Genomic DNA, 18,317 nt, shown 5'->3' on the forward strand with positions numbered 1-18,317 from the left:
AAAACCCCCTCAAACAACCAAAGCCAAACTCAGTGATGTGTATTCAGCTAATGCTTTGTGGTTTTATGGAAAGAACTTGGCATTTGGTCATCCAACTAAGAATGTAGAGCAATGTTTTCTTAAATATTAAGCTTAAATTTCTATGGTTAAATCTAAAAATGTTTGTCAAACATGTATCTTATCACATGTAATTCTATATTTCTGTCTCAGATTCAGCAAGAAGCAGCTAACCTTGAAAAATCAAAGATGCAGCATGATATTTTAGAACTGGAGAATAATATTCAAGGAGTAAGTTCATTTTTAGGAATAAGCTTTTACTACTTCTAAAATAGGATACACTTTCCAAGCAATTAATTTTGTTAACTATTTTCAGCTTAAATTTGCCAAAGTTGTGATAGCTTTCTACAACAATAACATATGTGGTTATTTTTTTTAAATTGCAGTTTGAGATGGAAAGGTGTGAACTAAAGACTACAGTTTCTATCCTGAAAGAAAGAATAAACTCTTTGGAAAATGAATTAAAATTGAAGTCCGGTAAACTTGCCCAAACATCTGATGATTCCTCTCAATTTAAGGCTGAGATTTGCTCACTTCAGTAAGTCTAATACAAAATGTGGTGGCCTTTCACAGATGCTAACATAATTCTGTTTGTTCTATAACTGTATGTATAGCAGAGTTGAGTTCCTGGGAAAGACCATGAAGTATTTTAAAAACCACTTGGTGCCGTTTTTGTCTTAACGAAAAGTAAATAGGAGTAAGGAAAGTGCTGTGGTTGGCTTTTCAGGGCAAGCTCCTCTTGGACTTATTTGATGACCACATATACTGGTAATTTTTATGGCTAATTGTGAATGAAAATTTTCTCCTCCTTCTAGAATTGTTTCCTCTAACAAACATGTTTTCTGCTCATGAATGTAACAGAACAGAAGATTTCTAAAAGGATTTCCAACGGCTTGTTGTTAAAAGGAAGACAGATGCCTTTGCAAACTGCAGCAGTAGGAGCAAACTCTGCCAATTTTACAGAGTTGTCAGTGATACTGAAAATTTTATGCCAAGCATTAGGCATTGATATTCCACAGCTGAGTGGTTCATGGAGTCATTCTGTAATGGCGTTTTACCTGAGCTGGTTTCCTTGTGTCACTCTTTCATACACTAATACATATGCACACACATACTACAGTTTTGAGAGGTGACATCTTACGATCCATAGACATAGTCTGTGGGGATTTGACCAACTTGCTTAGAACTGGAGGATTAAGTATACCCATGTATTTTTAAGGACTATTTAGACTTGCAGGATCATTGCTGCACTCTTTTAAAGTTGTTCTAAATGTGATGGAACAAGAAGGCTTAGAGAAAGTGGAAACAGAGTATTGAATAAATCTGGGCAGAAATTTGGAGATCTGGTATTTGGTTTAGGTGGAAATGAGTGCCTTTGATGCAAGAGAGCACTACAGGATAGGTAATGCTGTAGATGAGATCTTTTGTATGTTTTACAAGGGAAACCAGGGTCTGTGGCTCACTGGCCACCCTCCCCCCCGCCCCCAAACAGTAATGTACTGCACTGTGTAACAGTAAAATAGCAGGGTGGATAACCATGAAGAACCAAAGCTGAGAAACAGGCCTTGGAGTTCATCTAATGCTCCCAATGGCATGGAGAAGGCTGATAATAAATCAGTTAGTGTATTTGTTGATAAAATTGTGACAACATTCATAAAAGTGAAAGATTTTGTTAGCTTCCTTATAATTTTAGAAAGCATTGATATTGTAAAAATGAGGAGATAAGGAGTAGGGCTACAGTCATGTCAGCATTTGGTTCTTCTTTTTGCATCGTAGCAATTTGTTATAGCTGCTTTCCACCACCCCTCCCCTAAATTTTCAGTCTAAAATTGAGTGAGAGCAATGTTTATCTGCAGATAATGCTGTATTCCAAATTGGTGGGGGTTTGTAAAATGAAAAGCTTTTCTAGCTTTTGTGCGATCCCACTTCAGAGGCATTTTTATTTTCTGACCTGTTTTGTAACTAATCTATTTAATTACATAGGAGTTTTGTTTTGAATTTTTTCCCCTAGGTCATTGATATTTCTTGCCAAGCAAAACAACCATGTAGGTAGATGGTTTCATATATCTTTCGGGCTCTGTATGTCTTAAAAGTAGGATCAGAACTGTAGCTGTCAATTTGATTGCTGCTTAAAATGTGGTGTGGCTGATACTCACTGCTATGAGCTGCATATCAAAACCTTTATAATGCAGAGTCAAAAGATGTAAGTAGCAAGAGCTACATGATGAGGAATAACCGAAATCAGAGGAAGAGAATGTTTCAGATGATCACAGTGGTTCCACTGAGGTTCAGTTGCTCCGCTTTGGAATGGTGTTGAGGTGTACTTGCTCCAGGAGGCCGGAGCAACCAAGTGGTGTTGGCCTCAGCGATCCTTAATAGCCCTCTCTCTCCCAGAGAGGGAGGGACAGGACTGGTTAGTATGACACAGCCTCATGCTGCTGGTTGGTATGACACAACCCTATCATGAGGTTACACTGGAACTGTTCCAGCACTTCAAGCAGCTTAAGAACCATAAGTTGATGACCCTGAATAGGTCCCAAACTTCTTTCAACTGATTTTCCAGACTCTTAAATGACCAACTCCAGAGGTCTGTTGAAGATTTACAGCACCGATTGTCCATAAAAAAGGATGAACTGCAGTCAGCTCAAGAAGAAATTGTAAAGCTAGAGGAGAAAATAGGTAATCGCTAGTGATTTTTCTGCTTATTTCCTCTTTATAAAATAGAAAGTACTTATTCTTTGATTTGTAGATAGGTTAAACCAGAGGAGCACTTCCCAGGATGAAGCAGTCAATGTGCTTAGAAGTACTATTACTGTTTTGGACAAAGAAAAGGACAGTCTTCAAGAAACTGTAGATGAAAAAACAGAAAGAATTGCATGCTTAGATGACAACTTAGCTAACAAGGTATGTGCAGTAAAAGTACCACTTTATAGTCCGTCTGGGGATTTTTAAAACAGTTACATTTTAGGAAGACATTTTGCCTTGATGACAAAGTGTGTGCAGAGCTCTAGGCATCACACAAACATTAACATTTGGACCTAGGCAATATAAAGGCTTGTTTGCCAACTCATTAGCATTTAATTATGATTGTTAGTGTATTCCCTAAACACTTCCAAGAAAATGAAGAAGGATTTTTTGTGTTTGCACTTGGAGGTGTTTATTGAGTTGTAAGGTTCTAGACTGAGGTGACAAAATCTAGACCTGACTTCCAGCTTTTTTGATGACAAGATGATCCTTTCTCAGAAAAGAAAAGATGCTTGGAGATTTGAATGTATAAAGATGCAATTACTTATTGGTGAAGGGTTAAAATAAAGGTTTAAATGTAAAGTTATTTAACAAAGTATCCTGTTATGCTGCAATGTAATAATATCTAATACAACTTTTTTATTGTTATTATTAGGAAAAAACAATTGCTCATTTATGTTTAACTCTCTCTGAGCTGGAATCCTCAACAGAGTAAGTAAAGACTAGGATGTCGTCTTTAGTGGGTTTTTTATCTAGTCATTTTAAAGTTAAAGTAGATGGCTGTTTTAGTTATTTTGGTGAAATTAAGTTAATTCTGTTTAAGTCAAGTAATGTACTATGTCGAGAAAGATGTACACACCTTTTGAAGAAACTTTCCCTGCAATAATACTGCAGGCTGCTAAGATACTGTTAAGACAGCTATTAACAATTGTTTGGCTATATTTATTTTCCTAAATTGGTAATATTTCTTAATTCTCAGTTAAGAAGTAGCGTTTTAGCATTCTAAGTACTCCACTAGATATTATGAGACTGACCCAGGTAAAACCTAGAGCTGAACACTTATTAATTATAGGCAAGCTAATTCTTCCAGCTTTAATTAAAATATATTTATGTAGTTTTATGCTGACCTTCGTCTGATCTCTCCTTCTTGCATCTTTTTAAGTATGACTTTTAAAATTATAGCTCTTTAAAAGAAAATATTTAAACATCAATATTTAAGCATCTGAAGACCAACCAATGTAACTGAATATTTGGTACATTGATACATGAATTATCTGGAGCAGAACACTAACACAAGTTCGCTTAAATTCACACATATTTCTACTTTTCTGTTAATCTCTTCCTTACTCTTTTGATTGTTGTCTTTCAAGAGTAAGCTGTCATCTCTTATAGTTTATAAAATATACAATGGCTAACGTACTGTAACCACTACCAAACACAGATGAATGCAAGTATCTAATTCCCGTTTGCAAAATAAGATACGGCTTATCAGATACATCTTCGAAGCTGAAGATACATTCCACTTTATTTGTGCATATTAACATTTTACATCTTTAGATTGTTCAGTCAGTTTGTCAGCCTTCAGAGAGCATGAACTACCCTTTTTAAAAAAAAAATAAATAAGCTTTTGCATATCCAGAATCCATGTCTGATCATTTTCAGCAGTATGTGGTATAGTATAAGAAGAAACAAATAAGATTTTCTTTTAATAGCCAGATGAAGGACATGCTGAGCAACAGAGACCGTGAGATATCTAGCTTACATCGCCAGCTTGATACGTTCCATGTAGAGCTTGCAGAAACAGGAAGAGTAAAGGAAATAGCTCTGAAAGAAAACAGAAGATTGCAAGATGACCTAGCTACAATGGCTAGAGAAAACCAGGTATGAAGCCAGTACATAACACTAAAGTATTAAACTATTTATTGCTTGTTTACATATAGTGGTACATCAAAACTACTATATCCCTAATTTTGATTCGGTATGTTTAATTATTGGTATTTCTTGAACACTGGGATATTAAAAGAAACTGGGCAGAAATTGTAGAAGTAATTATTTAAGCATTATCAATACAGCAGGGGAGAAACAGACAAGCTTTTGAAAGGTTTAGTCACCCTTCCCCAGGTTAAAAAAGAAATCTAAATAAGGTAAATCTAGGATATAATTGTTTATACTATAATGAAATTATGTTAATTGGTTATATCAGTTCGTAGTTGGTATGTACTTGGTAAAAATTGGGTTTTAGTATCTGTGAATCGGGTATTATTGAGAGAGTGCAAGAAACTGCAAAAGCAGATACCATTTGTTAGTCAGGTGAAAGGGAGAGGGTGGAGATTACTAGCACGTCTGAAGTTGTTCTGTTGCATAGTGGATTCATTAGTGTCATCCATCTAGTTTCCATGAAGCTTGGATGTATTGAGTGAGGTATGCCATGTTTTGAAATTAGAATGTTTTGGAACGTAGGTTTTAATGTTAGTGTTCTGTGAGCCTTGGCAATGGTAGCTGTCAAGAGGTATTGGCAGGCTTTTAATTTCCAGTTCTGGCAAGGTCAGTTGCCATTCATGTGTGTTGCTCTGCAGGAACTTTGCTTTCACTGATGAATTTGGAAAGGTTAATGTTGGATGAGAAAATATAAGAGGGCTTAAAAACTACAAGACAGAGGGACTGAAGAAAACTTATTTTTAAGGTATGATAGCCCTGAATAGTCTGGATTTGTTTCCTGATTTCAGGAATGGGTAAGGATGCACAGTCAATGGGAATAGGAGGGGTTCCCTTTCCATTGTGTCAAGGTTGTATGGGGTTTTTAGATGGTGAATTCAAAGGTGCCTTCTATTTCCCTGGAGAAATGTTCTTATTGGATTGTCTTTGCATTGGTAAAGTAGGTGTCATGGTGAGGGTGGTGTCTTAGAGTTCAGCTGTATAGTGCAGCTTTTTTTTTGGGGGGGGGGTTGGTTTTTTGGGTTGGGTGTGGGGTTTTTTGTTTTTTTTTTTTTGACATTCTCTTCAGGTACTTTATTTGACTGCTTGCAGAGTTTTATGTTGTTTATTTCTGTTTGTATTAGTTTTATATGATTTCATCTTTCGTTAGCTCTCTGCCAGTTTAGAGTCATAATATACCTCCCTGCTAACAGCTACCAGTCAGTAGCTTTAGACCAAGAAGCAGGTGGGAAGTAGGTTATGATTGCCCAGTGGACTCTGAGTAGATTCATGTATTCGTTCATAGTCGGCTTTCCAGTTCGGAGGTTTACCTTCCCTCTCAGCTGCTGATGGCTAAATAAGTTTCCTTGTGAAGTGCATGCTATAAAGGCATGACTTGAATTTACATTACTTATGGAATCAAAATTGAAATAAAATCTTTAATGCCTTGGGGAACTACCTGTTTCCATAGGGTATCATTGACTATTTTATGGAAAGATGAGCTCTTTCAAGTTGATGGTGTGTGTTAAATTAAAATTTTGCCAGACAGAAATAGTTGAGAGATTCAGTGAAATAAACTGAGTATCATTATTATTATTATTGTGACATCTTCATCTTGAGATGTTCTCCGGGAGTTCACAAGTTAAACCAACTGCTGGTGTGTAAGGCTCGTTCTTTCAGCAGCATAAGGGGCTTATATTGTGTATGTCCATTTGTACTCTTCGCAATCATCATTGCTCCATCTCTTCTTCCTCGGAATTCTCTGGGTCTGGGACACATGGCTTGGAGAGCCTGAAGTGATTGGAAAGCCATTCGGTCTTGTTAATCCCTCATGTCATTTGGGGAATAATGAGTTGGTTTTGTGCACCATAATAAATATTATCATAATGTGCTGACTAAAGTTTTCCCAGTGTGCTTGGGAAGGCTACCACAAAGACAAACAGACTGATTTCAGCATATGCCAAATCGGGGACAAAGTGAAAAGGCTGTGTTAATGAATATTAATATATTACAGAAAGAAGAGAAAGAAATGAGACAATATCCTCTATTTCTCCCACATTTGATAGTGAGGATAGAAGGTGATACTTGCCTTTTTGGCTCTGTGGGCTAGAGGACTCGGAGAAAGATGAGAGCTGAACCTGAGAAGGCCAGAGTTAGCAGTTCCAACATTTCAAACAAATTCTATGGTGCATTTTTGATGTCTGAATATGATCTTAATAATGTATTTACTTATTTTATCTTGCAATTCTTCTTTAAAATAAATGTTCTTTTGTTATAAAGTTGATTTTCTAGTGACACAAAACTTTCATTTGCTCAGGGACAGTGAGTCTTAAGGCTAGAAGAATCCCAGCTCCCAAACATCTATATGTTGAATTTTCCAAAGATCAGTAGGGTGTGTCATCAGGGAAGCTACAGATTTTAGGAATTGGTATGATAATCATTGTTTTCTGTGTTTATTCTTGCCTGGGAAATTCTTTGGTGTATATGAGGTAATAGAGGATATTTTTGAACCCTATAAATCCCAAAGGGATTTGACTAAATTACTTAAAAAGTAGAAGATAATAAAATCTAGAGCATATGCCATTACTTTGGTTTAGTCTGATACAGTAATATATCGTGATTAATTTATTCCAATGCACTGTTTTGCCTTTATGTAATCTTTTTAGGCTATCAGTACTGAGCTTGAAGATGCGATACGTGAAAAAGAAGAAATGAAAACCAGGGTTCATAATTATATAACTGAAGTTTCCAGATTTGAGACCTTGATGGCTTCAAAGGTAAAACTATAATCTGTAGGCAGTTATTACTGCTTTCAATAAATCCATTAATTTTAGAGTATAGCACGTTATCATTAGGATACAATAGTCAAAGTAAGAAATGTATGGGTTGGGTCCCGTTCTACCTGCCTGTCCCATTTCCTTCTTTTTTTCCTTCTTTCCTGTGCAGTGTTTCAAGCTACTAGTGCATTCATATAAAACCTTATTATACCTGAAGCACTAATAAATTCTGGCACATCACAATTTCATTGATTATTTTCAGTTGGCCATAACACTCGAGAATGACAAACAAATCATGTTTGAATGTTGTTTTGCTTTGAGTTTCAATAAGGCAACTAGTACATATCTGGTACTCTTTCACAGTTGTAGGCATCAAGCAGCTTATATGATGGTTTTAAATATTTTGCACTTTTTAAAACCAGAAATTTTGTATGTAGTTCTGCAGAAAAGTGTAAAAATAGCACATGGGAGGAATGTGTTCTCTATGAATGTAGAGTTCAGAGTTTTTGCCGTACCGACAAAACAGTGCTCTTGTTAAATTGTGTTTTGTCCTGATACTTTGATTCAGAAGTGTGATGTGTGTGAATTAAAACTTAAATCTATTTGTTTTAAATGATTATATGTCAAGACATGAACTGGCAAATTTATTATGTGACTTTGAATAGGAAAGAATGAGTTTTGATCTGACTTCGACTTGCATGTCTAGATGAATGCATGTAAATTCAACTTTTTACAAGCAGAGGCTAAAGCATAGCAAAAAAATCAAGGTCAGTAGTGTATTAGCTTAGAACTCTCAATTTGAGGCACTTGAAGTTTAGTGTTTAAGAATTTTATAACATATGTCTAAAGCACTTCAGCTAAAGATGTGGATCTTTGGAAAATAAGAATCCAGTTATTCATGTCAGGTACCAAGAAACTGTAGCATGTACAGCCAGTGACCAATCAATTACAAAAGGTTGGTTTCAGGAATTTGTCTACTTTTGCATCCAGATGTTGCCTGTGGGAACAAGGATTTACTTTTCTGCACAGTGTTCACTTGCTTAATCATGAATTTCTGCTTCTTAATGCTCTGCCTCATTCTGTCTGCACCTTCCAAGTGCTGCAGGAAACACAGAAGGAATTTCAAAAACAGTAGCCTTCCTCATTAAATAAATGTGATTCATACTAGCAACATGCTTATCCCACTGTGCATTACATGAACAGAGGAAGAAGGGAATGAAGCTAAATAAAGAAAAAAATAAATAAAAATCACTGCCTTCACAGATAACACTTACTCTATCACAGCATAACTTGTAAGCATTAAAGCTTGCAATTTTGTACTTTTACAATACACTACTTAGGTGTATATGCCCAAATAGGTTGTCAGTCTTTCAGGCGTTACTGTAACATAAGTATTTGTAAGATAGCAGTAAGTAAAAGAGCTGACAATTTACTCTTTCTGGAATTTCTTGGAAAAAACAGCACTAGGATCAGTACATCTCAGTAGTGTGACCCTTGACAGTGCAGAGAGATCCAAAATAACCACTCTCCTGGGAGCTTTGAAACTCATTAACAACTGCTAAGTGTGAATACTTCCACTTAATAAAACGGAATGCCATCACTATTTATTTATTATTTGGACTGACAAAAGTGATGACGCCCTTCAGGAATTGCCAGATACTGGGATTAATAAAATGGAGAAAGGTCTACTTTTGGGGTGGGGGTGGGTGGGGTGGAGATTTTGTAGGGAGTAGGCATGAAATAAGATCAAGCAACTTAAAGGTCAGTTCATCACTGCAGAGTGACTTTGTTTCATCTAGGAAAAAGAAAACCAAGAATTGTTAGAGAAGTTCCGAATGCTCCATACACAAGCTGAAGACTGGGAAATGAAGGCTCATCAAGCTGAAGGAGAAAGCAGCTCAATACGACTTGAACTCCTTTCTGTAGACACAGATCGGAGACATCTTCAGGAGAGAGTTGAACTTCTGGAAAAAGAGATTCAAGGGGTAATAACTTGTGCAATGAAATTCTGTCAAGGAAAGTGGTGCTTTAATGAAGTCAACATACTCTTTTTAATGCTTTAATGGGAAATTAATTTCTATGTGTGAATGCTTCAAATGTGAACGCTGCTTTTTTTGAAACTGTAACTGATGTTGGTTATATGTACTTTGCTTCTCCTTTCCCTGCTTTCTCAAAATTAGAATCGCAGCATATATTTTAATACTTAGATCTCTTCTGTTGGGTGATAATTGCTGTTATATTATTATCTCTGTAAGAACCTTTAGTTTACTTGCTTCAAAATATTAGCATATAGCTTTATGAATATTTTTGTCAGCTAGCTTTATGGGTATTTTGTAAGCTTGGTTCTTACTTCATTCAAAGCTTCTAAGAAATGTATTTGAAGCATTGTTGGCTGAAGTAAATCTGGTGTAGTAGTCCAAATTCAGAATCAGGATTCCATAATTCTGAAAACTCAACCAATAGCATAAAAAATAATGAGGTTTATATTTTAGAAGCAATAACTTCATGGAGATCAAGGAAGTTTTGGAGTTAAATAGTTGTGGATTGACCATATATTGTCTCATGCTTTTAATTAGCCTAAAAAAAGTTAGAGTTTAATATTTTAAGCTGAGTGAAAGACAGATTGTGTTTTGGGGGTTTTAAGCTTCTAATTCTCTTCTGAAGCTGGAGTCCAGCCTTATTCCACTCTTACACGGTACTTGTATAATTTTTTTAAGATGATGGTGATTAAAAATTGCGTAAGTGGTTTATTAGTTGTTCTTAGCTTTGATTTAGGTAGAAAAGAGGAAAGGAATGTGATATAAAGTCAATTTTATAGGGAAAGTTAATTTTGAAGGGGGGAAAAAAGTATTAAAACCCTGTTACTCAACAGAAAACTGTTAACTCCACATTTAACATTGAATGGGTATCCATATTTGTCTTTGTTTAGCATATCGTTGCGCATCAAGCATATGAATCTCAGATCTCCTCCATTACAAAAAATATGTCCGTATTGGAAGAGGATATTAAACGTGAAAATCAGGATAAGTCTTCTGTGTTGGCGGACCTGGCTTCCGTAAGGGAACTCTGTGTGAAACTTGAGTCTAACAAAGAACTTCTGTCTCGACAGCTGACATCCAAAAGCATGGATTATGAAAGGGTAAGCAGCAAAGGCAAATTCAATTTGCTATAATACAATATTTTCCTTTGCTTTTAATGGTTTTGGAGAACAGAATTACTTCTGAGAGCAATATAAGTCAATTTGCATCACTTGTTTTGCATTTGTGTATAAATTATAAATTTTGCAGTACACAGATCTATATCCATGATTTTTTTACAAAACCAGGGAGTTTTTCATTCATTATTTCTATAAAATGTGGCTTCAGTAGTTTTTGCAATGCCACAAAGACTAATTATATTTTTGGGGGTTTATGTACTGTTGCTCAAATTTTCATAACAAGTGAATAGTGCCCTTCTTATTTAGATATTAAATAGTTTTCCCTCATGGATTTTTTTTTAGTTAAATTGAAATTTAGATTCCGCTGAAGTTCATTAAACATTTTGAAATATTTTAAACAGTTCTAAATACCTGTCATTTCTCAACTTTTTTCTTTACAGCTGATTGTTGTATCTTTACTTAGTAACTTGGTCAGGCTTTCTGTTACTGTAATATTAAAGACTTTGAGAACAGTCGTTTTCATCCCCACAACATCTGTTTATTTTCATAGAACTGATGAGGAAAACAAGCATTGCTACATTTTCAGCAAAAGCCAAAAAGCTAATTGTGAGCTAAACTAGTCAGAGACTGAAATACAGTAAATACTATTTTTGTACTTGTGCCAAAACCTACTGCTGTTAAAAGCCAATTAGTGTTCTGGGTACTTACCTGAGCTTTTCCATCTCCCAGTAAAACGTTTGACAGATGTACAGCTTGAATAGTTTTTAACTAAGTATAGTTTTAAATAATTGTAGGCTTTAATTTGTTGTGCGAGCTCAGTTTCCTATTAGTTTTTATGAAACTTCTAATCATTACAGTTTTGTTAATAACCTTCACGAAAGAGAACTGTGTGTTTATAAACCAGTGTATTAATAATGTATAAAATTGTGCCCTAGGTTCTAGGTGAATTAGAAGATATAAAATCAGAAGCTGAATTGCTGAAAAAGCAGTTATCCAGTGAGAGACTTACTGTTCAGAACCTTGAAATGTTGCTGGCTACTAGTAGAGACAAAGAATTTCAGAACCGTTTAACATCCCATGAGAAAGATTCTGAAATTCAGTTACTGAAAGACAAGCTAACACTGGCTGAGAGCAAACTGTAAGTTTTAGCAAGTGTATGTATGTATGTGTTACGTGGTTTACAAAGAAAATTTTTCTGTGTGGCAACACTTAGTCAGAATGTCAAATTCTTGGTGTTTAGTATGGTTGAGCAGATTTTTGCAGCAGTGTTATTTGGCCTTTCATGGCATCGTCTACTTAGTTTCTGTACAGATTTTTCATACCACTTTCATTAATCAGCACTCTGGTGGACATAGTTTAATACAATCAGTAAACCTTACACAGGGGTTCCAAAGGAAATCTACTCGAAAAGGAAGGAGCCTTTGCTGAGTTTTCAAAGTCTTGAGAATAAGCACTCAGTTTCTCTGGATTTGTCCTGTCTGACTCCAGAAAAGTCGCTTCACTTTCTCTGCTGGTCATGACTTTCTCACATCAGTGAGGCACAGGAGGTGATGCTTCTCCTGAAGTTCACTTGTCTGATACAACTCTGCTGTCTTAGTGCAATCACTGAAATCCTTTCTTTCTGAACCTCTTAATGGATATAACTACCTAATGGCAAGGTAGCTGATCTGTTGCAGACATTATTTCCACTACACAACCAGCCAACCCATGATAACTTGTAAATTTTTTTTATCTGTTGAGTACATCTATAAATATATGTATGCATTACAGTGTGATTTGGATATTTAACCTTTGCATCAGAGTATAATCAATCGTCAAAATATATAACCACCTCTCTCCCAGGTTCTGATTTTTTTTCTTGGCTTCAGGAAGCAACCTAATTCAGCTGTGTTTTAAGCAAGACTTATTTTTATTTGGCTTTGAAGTATTTAATTATTAAGAGAACACAAAATTTCTTACTCTTGAACTACATTTTACGTTCTTATATTGGAGAGTATTCTGACTATTAGGTTTCTGGTAGCTGCAGTGTAAAGAACAGGAACTTTAAATGCTCACAGCTGTGACTGAAGTATGTGACAATTATGTTTGTGTTTTGCGAAGTATAAAAAATCATTTGACTTAGCAAAATTTCAGTTCTAACTGACAAAAATCGTGTGTCAATATTTTTGAACATTATTTACAGTTTTGGCCTTATTGTGCTTGTGCTTCCACTCTATAAAATGGTACTGATAACCTCTGACTTCAGAAGGATTCTCAAAGTTAAGTTTGACTTGTGAAGTTCTCCAGTGTTGTAATTTCGAGCTCTGTGAAGAGTGAGTAGTTGTGTTACTGGGAGCGCTATTTGGGTGATAATGCAGTAAGTGAGAACTTGAGGCTTTACTGTGATTAAGTATTAAATAAACAGAGAATATTGAATAGCTAAACCACTTCTTGAGAGCTATCTGTGTCTATCTGTGAAAGAGCCAGATGTCCTGTGAAAATACTGTGTATCATCACGTAATCTTATTATATGATGAGTGCTGTGCATAGGGGTTCCAAATCAAAATATTTCTTATTTTTGGAGTAATCTACTTCATGATCATAATTTTGTTTAAATGTCATTGACGTGGAATAACCTCAGAACTCACAAAATTGTTTGCTTGCTTTCTTTATTTTACAATAATGATATTTGACCCTGAATTCTTGCCTCCATCCTGAAAGCATATGCCTGTCTCTGAAGGACTTAGAATAATGTATCGTCGAGACCACTTGCCTTCTGCGTCTGTTCTCAACATACTGGATCAAGATGCCGTTCTAGGAATTTTACTGATTAATAGGAAACAAAGGAAAAAACATTCTGTGGTTCTTTTTGGATCAAATTTCTTGAGTAGTCTGCATCTTCCCAGAGTCAGAGGTCAGCGGGTACCAGACAAGGAAGTCTGTGACTGAGCTAGGAATGGAACTCATTTTTCAGAATTCAACTCCAGTGCTTTAGCCATAAACTAGTACATCTTTGCTTCTCCAGAGCTGACTTTGGAACACTCCACCTCATATTGGCTTTGAAGAATCTATGGAATAACATAGCTGTCTAGATTCTGGTTTAGACAACTTATTTTACACTCAATTACTTTTTTTTGTTGTTGGTTTTTTTGCTTGCTTTATAATGCAATTAATGTTTTTTGCAAACAAACATTGAGTCATCCAAGCTGATGGTTTTCTAAGATGTATATTTAATTATCTCACTTCAGATTTTTTTCAAGGCAGCCTTTTATTTTGATTCTTGCAGTTAAAACAGTTGGGCCGGAACATCAAGGGTGTAGTTGATAAACTTTCAGACTCTGGCTTTTGTTGGTCTGAGCTTGCATTAGTACAGCTTTTACTTAGATACACTTCAGTTGTGTTCATTGCTACCCAGATAGTTCCAGCCTACTTGATACAGTTTTTACTGAAGCTGTATATATTTGTATTTTTTTGTGGATAATTCCTGCTTGTTTCTTCTTTTTTTAAGTCTACATATGAAAAGGATCTTGTATTGCAACAAAGGAGAGTAAATCAATAAACTAAGGATTTACTTATTTTGTCTGTGTTTATCTTTCCAGGAAAGAACATTATATATTGTAGTAAGGATGTAGTGAGAGGCTCAACAGCTTCTCACTTCTTTCTCGGCTTATGTTCTTCCAGAAACATTCTGTTGGGTTCACTTGGTTTTCACTGTAATTTGTCTTTGATTTGGTTCTGTGTGAAGACATGTTCAGTATCTATTTTTGTTTTATCTTGCTCTAATTTGTCTATACTCCTAGCTGACAGTGTTCAAAAGAAACTGTTGCTTCTCATGATTTTTTTTTTAGAAGCAGCTGTAATAGAGAGGTTCCCATACTTCGAAGTAAAGTTGCACAGCTACAGACTGACTGTGATGTTTTAAAAAGGCAACTGACAACTGAACGATTTGAACGGTAAGATGCTTTTTTTTCAGTGAGGTGACTGCTCATTTCTTCTTTCTCCCTTTAAAACTGTGCTTTTTTCAATATTGAATTTCAATTCTGAATTCCCTTATACATTTTGTGAGTTTACCATTGCATCTAAAAAAATAATTCCTTCTTATGAAAACAAGAAGTTGGGTGACGTTAAGAGAAAACCAGGCTTTTTGCAAAGTATTGTGAAAATCGCCAAATAAAAATGGGGGGGGGGGAGGAATTGTTTTCGTCCTTTAACATCCTGTAGTACCAAAGTGTTATGTAACTGAAATTGCTATCTGTTGGTAGAGAGCGTGCAATTCAAGAAATGCGTCGACATGGTCTCTCTACATCATCGTTACGTGCTTCATCTCCTCTCAGCTCAACATTGAGGTCTCCCTCACATTCTCCAGAACGTACTGTTTTAAGGACAGCTGATCAAGCAGCAGCTGAAAAGTAAGCAATTTGATTTTAGCAGATTGCTTCGGTTTAAGAGTTAAGTTTAAACTGCTTGTAAATAATGCTTTTTTAGTTATATGAAATTCTTACACGCTTTAGGTGGTTCTGAGTTCTTTTGTTGACTCTCTTGCTATGAAATACCGATTGGAAGTAATAGATGCATATGCTCTCCAAAGACTATATAATGTAATGTATTCCTCTTCCTGTTTTTGTTAATGGCCTTGCACCAGCTGTCAGCTTCCAAATATATATTGCCTGCTTATTATTACCATTAATTATATCAAATATATATTGCCGATTTATTGTTGTAAATAGTTAATCTCCAAACAGTGAGTGGCTCATATTAAGAGAAATGCCATGAAATTCTCTCAGATACAACAATGAAGGAAAGGCACTCCATAGGAGAGCGTCTAACTAAAATGCATTTGAACCCTACATGTTAGATGAAAATGTCTCCAAAACAAGTGCATAAAAATAATTAATGCGTTTTTCATTGTAGCTGATTGAATGTTATGAATGTCTAAGATTGTGATCACTAGAGTCCATATAAAAGAAACCAAAATCAACCTTTCACCTGTTCATTTTCACTGACATTTTTGTCCTTTTAGAGATCATTGTTGTTTTAGATGATGTCCATTATGCGACAGGTCTGATTATTGATTTCATATCCTGTCTGTCCTATACTGCGTAATAAACTGCAGTGAAGGGTGGAAGGACAGGTAAAAATAAACAGTGATTTGTTCAGGAAATGTGTGCTGTAACAGCTATATCGTATACTATAAAAGCTCATTAATAAAAACTATTAAACTCCAAGAAACAGAATTCCAAACTAATAAGATTTTAAACTTTATTTTTGTTGGTAAATACATACAGCTTATTCTTAAGCTTACTTTAACAAAACCACAGGTTTCCTGAGAACTGAGGTCAGCATGGCATGATCCACATTGTCAGTAATTTTTTTCTTCTTCTGCCAGTTTTTGGATAAAGCGAAAAAAAAGGAAACTGTAGCAAATGAGATCTTGATAGCGGGAATGAAACAGTCTTTAGTCTTCCTTGCTTTACATGAAGTCGCAAGAGCGATAAAAATAGTTCAGTCGCTATACTTGAAGAATACCATATAGTGAACTCTTTTTATCCTACTATTTGCATCCTTAGTTTTAACAATGACAGCTCTGTACCATATCTTATCAGAAAATAGCCCATTTTCATGAAGTATGTATTTTTAAAGAAAACGGCTTTTAACAACTGAATTTGCATACAGTTTTTTTTTTCTTTACTATCTTGACTTTTAAACCTATCAGTGGATTATTACATTAGAATGATCTCAGTAGTACTATCAGCATCTTCCACCCGACTGATTTATTGCTTCCTGGGAGCTTACCACAGTAAAGTGTGCTCTGTAATTACTGTTTTGTCATGTTACAACTGTCTTTTTCTCTACTCTGATTAAATATGAAAAAATATTATCTTCCTCCATGTCACATTTACTTTGTTAAGCATTTGTACAATGTGTCAATAAGCTGAATGTAGAGTTTTAGGTGATATGCTAATAGTTGATATTCAGGAATAACAGAAGAGAATACTAGGAGGCCAAATCTAATTATTACTTTTTATGCTAATATTTAGTAGTAAAATGTAATAGATACCTTTTATTCTCAAATATTTTCTTTCTCCACTAGAAATGTGACCTTCAAGGAATAACCAGTATGTGAGCAACTGAAGCATTACCTTGTTACAAGAACTTTTTTTATTTTTAGTTATGAAGGCTGACTTGTATTCTACCTCTGTTTTCTTCAAAGCGGTGATTGCCTTTGACATTTCTGAGAATTGATGAAGTAATAAACTTTGCAAAATTCTGCTTTCCCCACTGGCTGGGGTGACTTTTTTTACTGGCTGGTTGGTGGGTTTTGTTTCAAGACTGGCAAAGTTTTGTTACTATTTTGCAAACATAATTATTATAGGAAGGAAATGAGTACTTGATATGCCAATCTCTTGTTTTCATTTTACTATTTTATTTCTGTTTACTTATTTCATATGATTACAGAAATTTGTTCATCTTGGTGTGAGCTAACATTGAATAACATGCGTGATTGTCTTAAAAATGCTGAGCCAGTGTATGTTTTATACTTAGGATGATTTCCTGTGCTTGGTCTTTTAACAAGTGTTTTTTGTTTACAGGAAATTTTTCATGATAGTTAAAAGTATTGATTATCTATTTTGTGAATGCATTTTGTTTACTGTACCTTTTCTTAATAAAAAAATGTATCAGTTATTCTGTATTAAATTTTGTCCTTTAATAACTACTCATCTCCTTTTGTTTAATCTTTGTGTGAAATTGCATTTTAAATATTATCCCAATATTAAATAAAAAGTGAAGAGAGAAATTATATTTTTAAAGGTGTATTGAAGTCCTTTAAATATCATAAAATTAATTCTAAAATATTTTATATTCAAATTTTTTGATCATATCTGGAGTTTTTTCAAATTCTGTTCTTTAAGAGATCAGAAAAAACCTGGACTCCTTCACACAGTTCATGTCAAGCTTTTGGAAAGGTGACACAGACCTTTATGTTGTGACACACTTATGAGGTAAGTACCGTGAGAACTAATCTTTAAAATATCTGGTCTGTTTAGCAGAGGGGCATTTCAAATTTGGGCTATGGGGTAAGATGTGATTAGCAATCACTATCTAATGATATGTTCTTGAAGTCCATCTGTGCAGATAATTGTGTATCAAATCATTCTTCTATTCAAGAACATACACAGTTTTGTAATAGTTACTGACCACTCAGGTTGACGTGATGTGTATTCATAGGTATCATGCAGAGGACTAGAAGTGGGAGGATGTATTATTGTACATCCTTGCACTGGCCGACAGGTAGTGTTCTGCTTGCCTGACACTGAATAAAACCCCTGTGATCTCTAGCTGGCATTGCAAGCATCTCTAAGGTGTAAACAACATCTTAAATGACACGGGAAAAAGATATTTGTTTTGTTTTCAGATTTTGTCTATTTTACACTGATTATTACAGTTAGAAATTAAAAAGAATATTGTGTTAACTGGAAGTACTGTCTCATATATCCATAGATAAATAATTACTGTTGCAAGGTGTATAGATATATTTTTTCATATATTGTGTTTTGTCAGTTATCTCGTATGTGTCTATATGTATTAAATTTTACTAATTAAAAACAACTTAGAACACCAATTGAGAAGTACCTGAAAATATTCGTACCACATTAGGCTTCTGAGCCATTGGAAGAAATTGTTTTAAG

At 35.0% G+C, this 18,317-nt stretch overlaps 1 protein-coding gene across 15 annotated transcripts in view; it reads left to right on the top strand.

Annotated features, from left to right (window-relative positions):
- Positions 1–17,341, top strand: part of CEP135 (centrosomal protein 135) — a 37,200-nt gene extending 19,859 nt beyond the window's left edge. For 9 of the 15 annotated variants that reach the window (XM_027797337.2, XM_027797327.2, XM_027797335.2 and 6 more), the window contains 13 exons: positions 211–288; positions 444–595; positions 2,621–2,736; positions 2,807–2,961; positions 3,458–3,513; positions 4,515–4,683; positions 7,383–7,493; positions 9,293–9,478; positions 10,423–10,632; positions 11,586–11,788; positions 14,478–14,582; positions 14,892–15,038; positions 16,721–17,341. In XM_027797337.2, the coding sequence (XP_027653138.1) occupies positions 211–288; positions 444–595; positions 2,621–2,736; positions 2,807–2,961; positions 3,458–3,513; positions 4,515–4,683; positions 7,383–7,493; positions 9,293–9,478; positions 10,423–10,632; positions 11,586–11,788; positions 14,478–14,582; positions 14,892–15,038; positions 16,721–16,742 (1,710 nt within the window). In that variant the 3' untranslated portion in view covers positions 16,743–17,341. Of the gene's footprint in view, positions 1–210; positions 289–443; positions 596–2,620; positions 2,737–2,806; positions 2,962–3,457; positions 3,514–4,514; positions 4,684–7,382; positions 7,494–9,292; positions 9,479–10,422; positions 10,633–11,585; positions 11,789–13,350; positions 14,221–14,477; positions 14,583–14,891; positions 15,039–16,720 lie in introns of those variants that run through there. The other 6 variants (XM_027797330.2, XM_055700965.1, XM_027797331.2 and 3 more) reach the window with 6 other exon arrangements.
- Positions 17,342–18,317: the final 976 nt, after the last annotated feature.

Source organism: Falco cherrug, chromosome 1, assembly GCF_023634085.1.
Source record: "Falco cherrug isolate bFalChe1 chromosome 1, bFalChe1.pri, whole genome shotgun sequence".
In the NCBI taxonomy this organism is placed as follows: Eukaryota; Metazoa; Chordata; class Aves; order Falconiformes; family Falconidae; genus Falco; species Falco cherrug.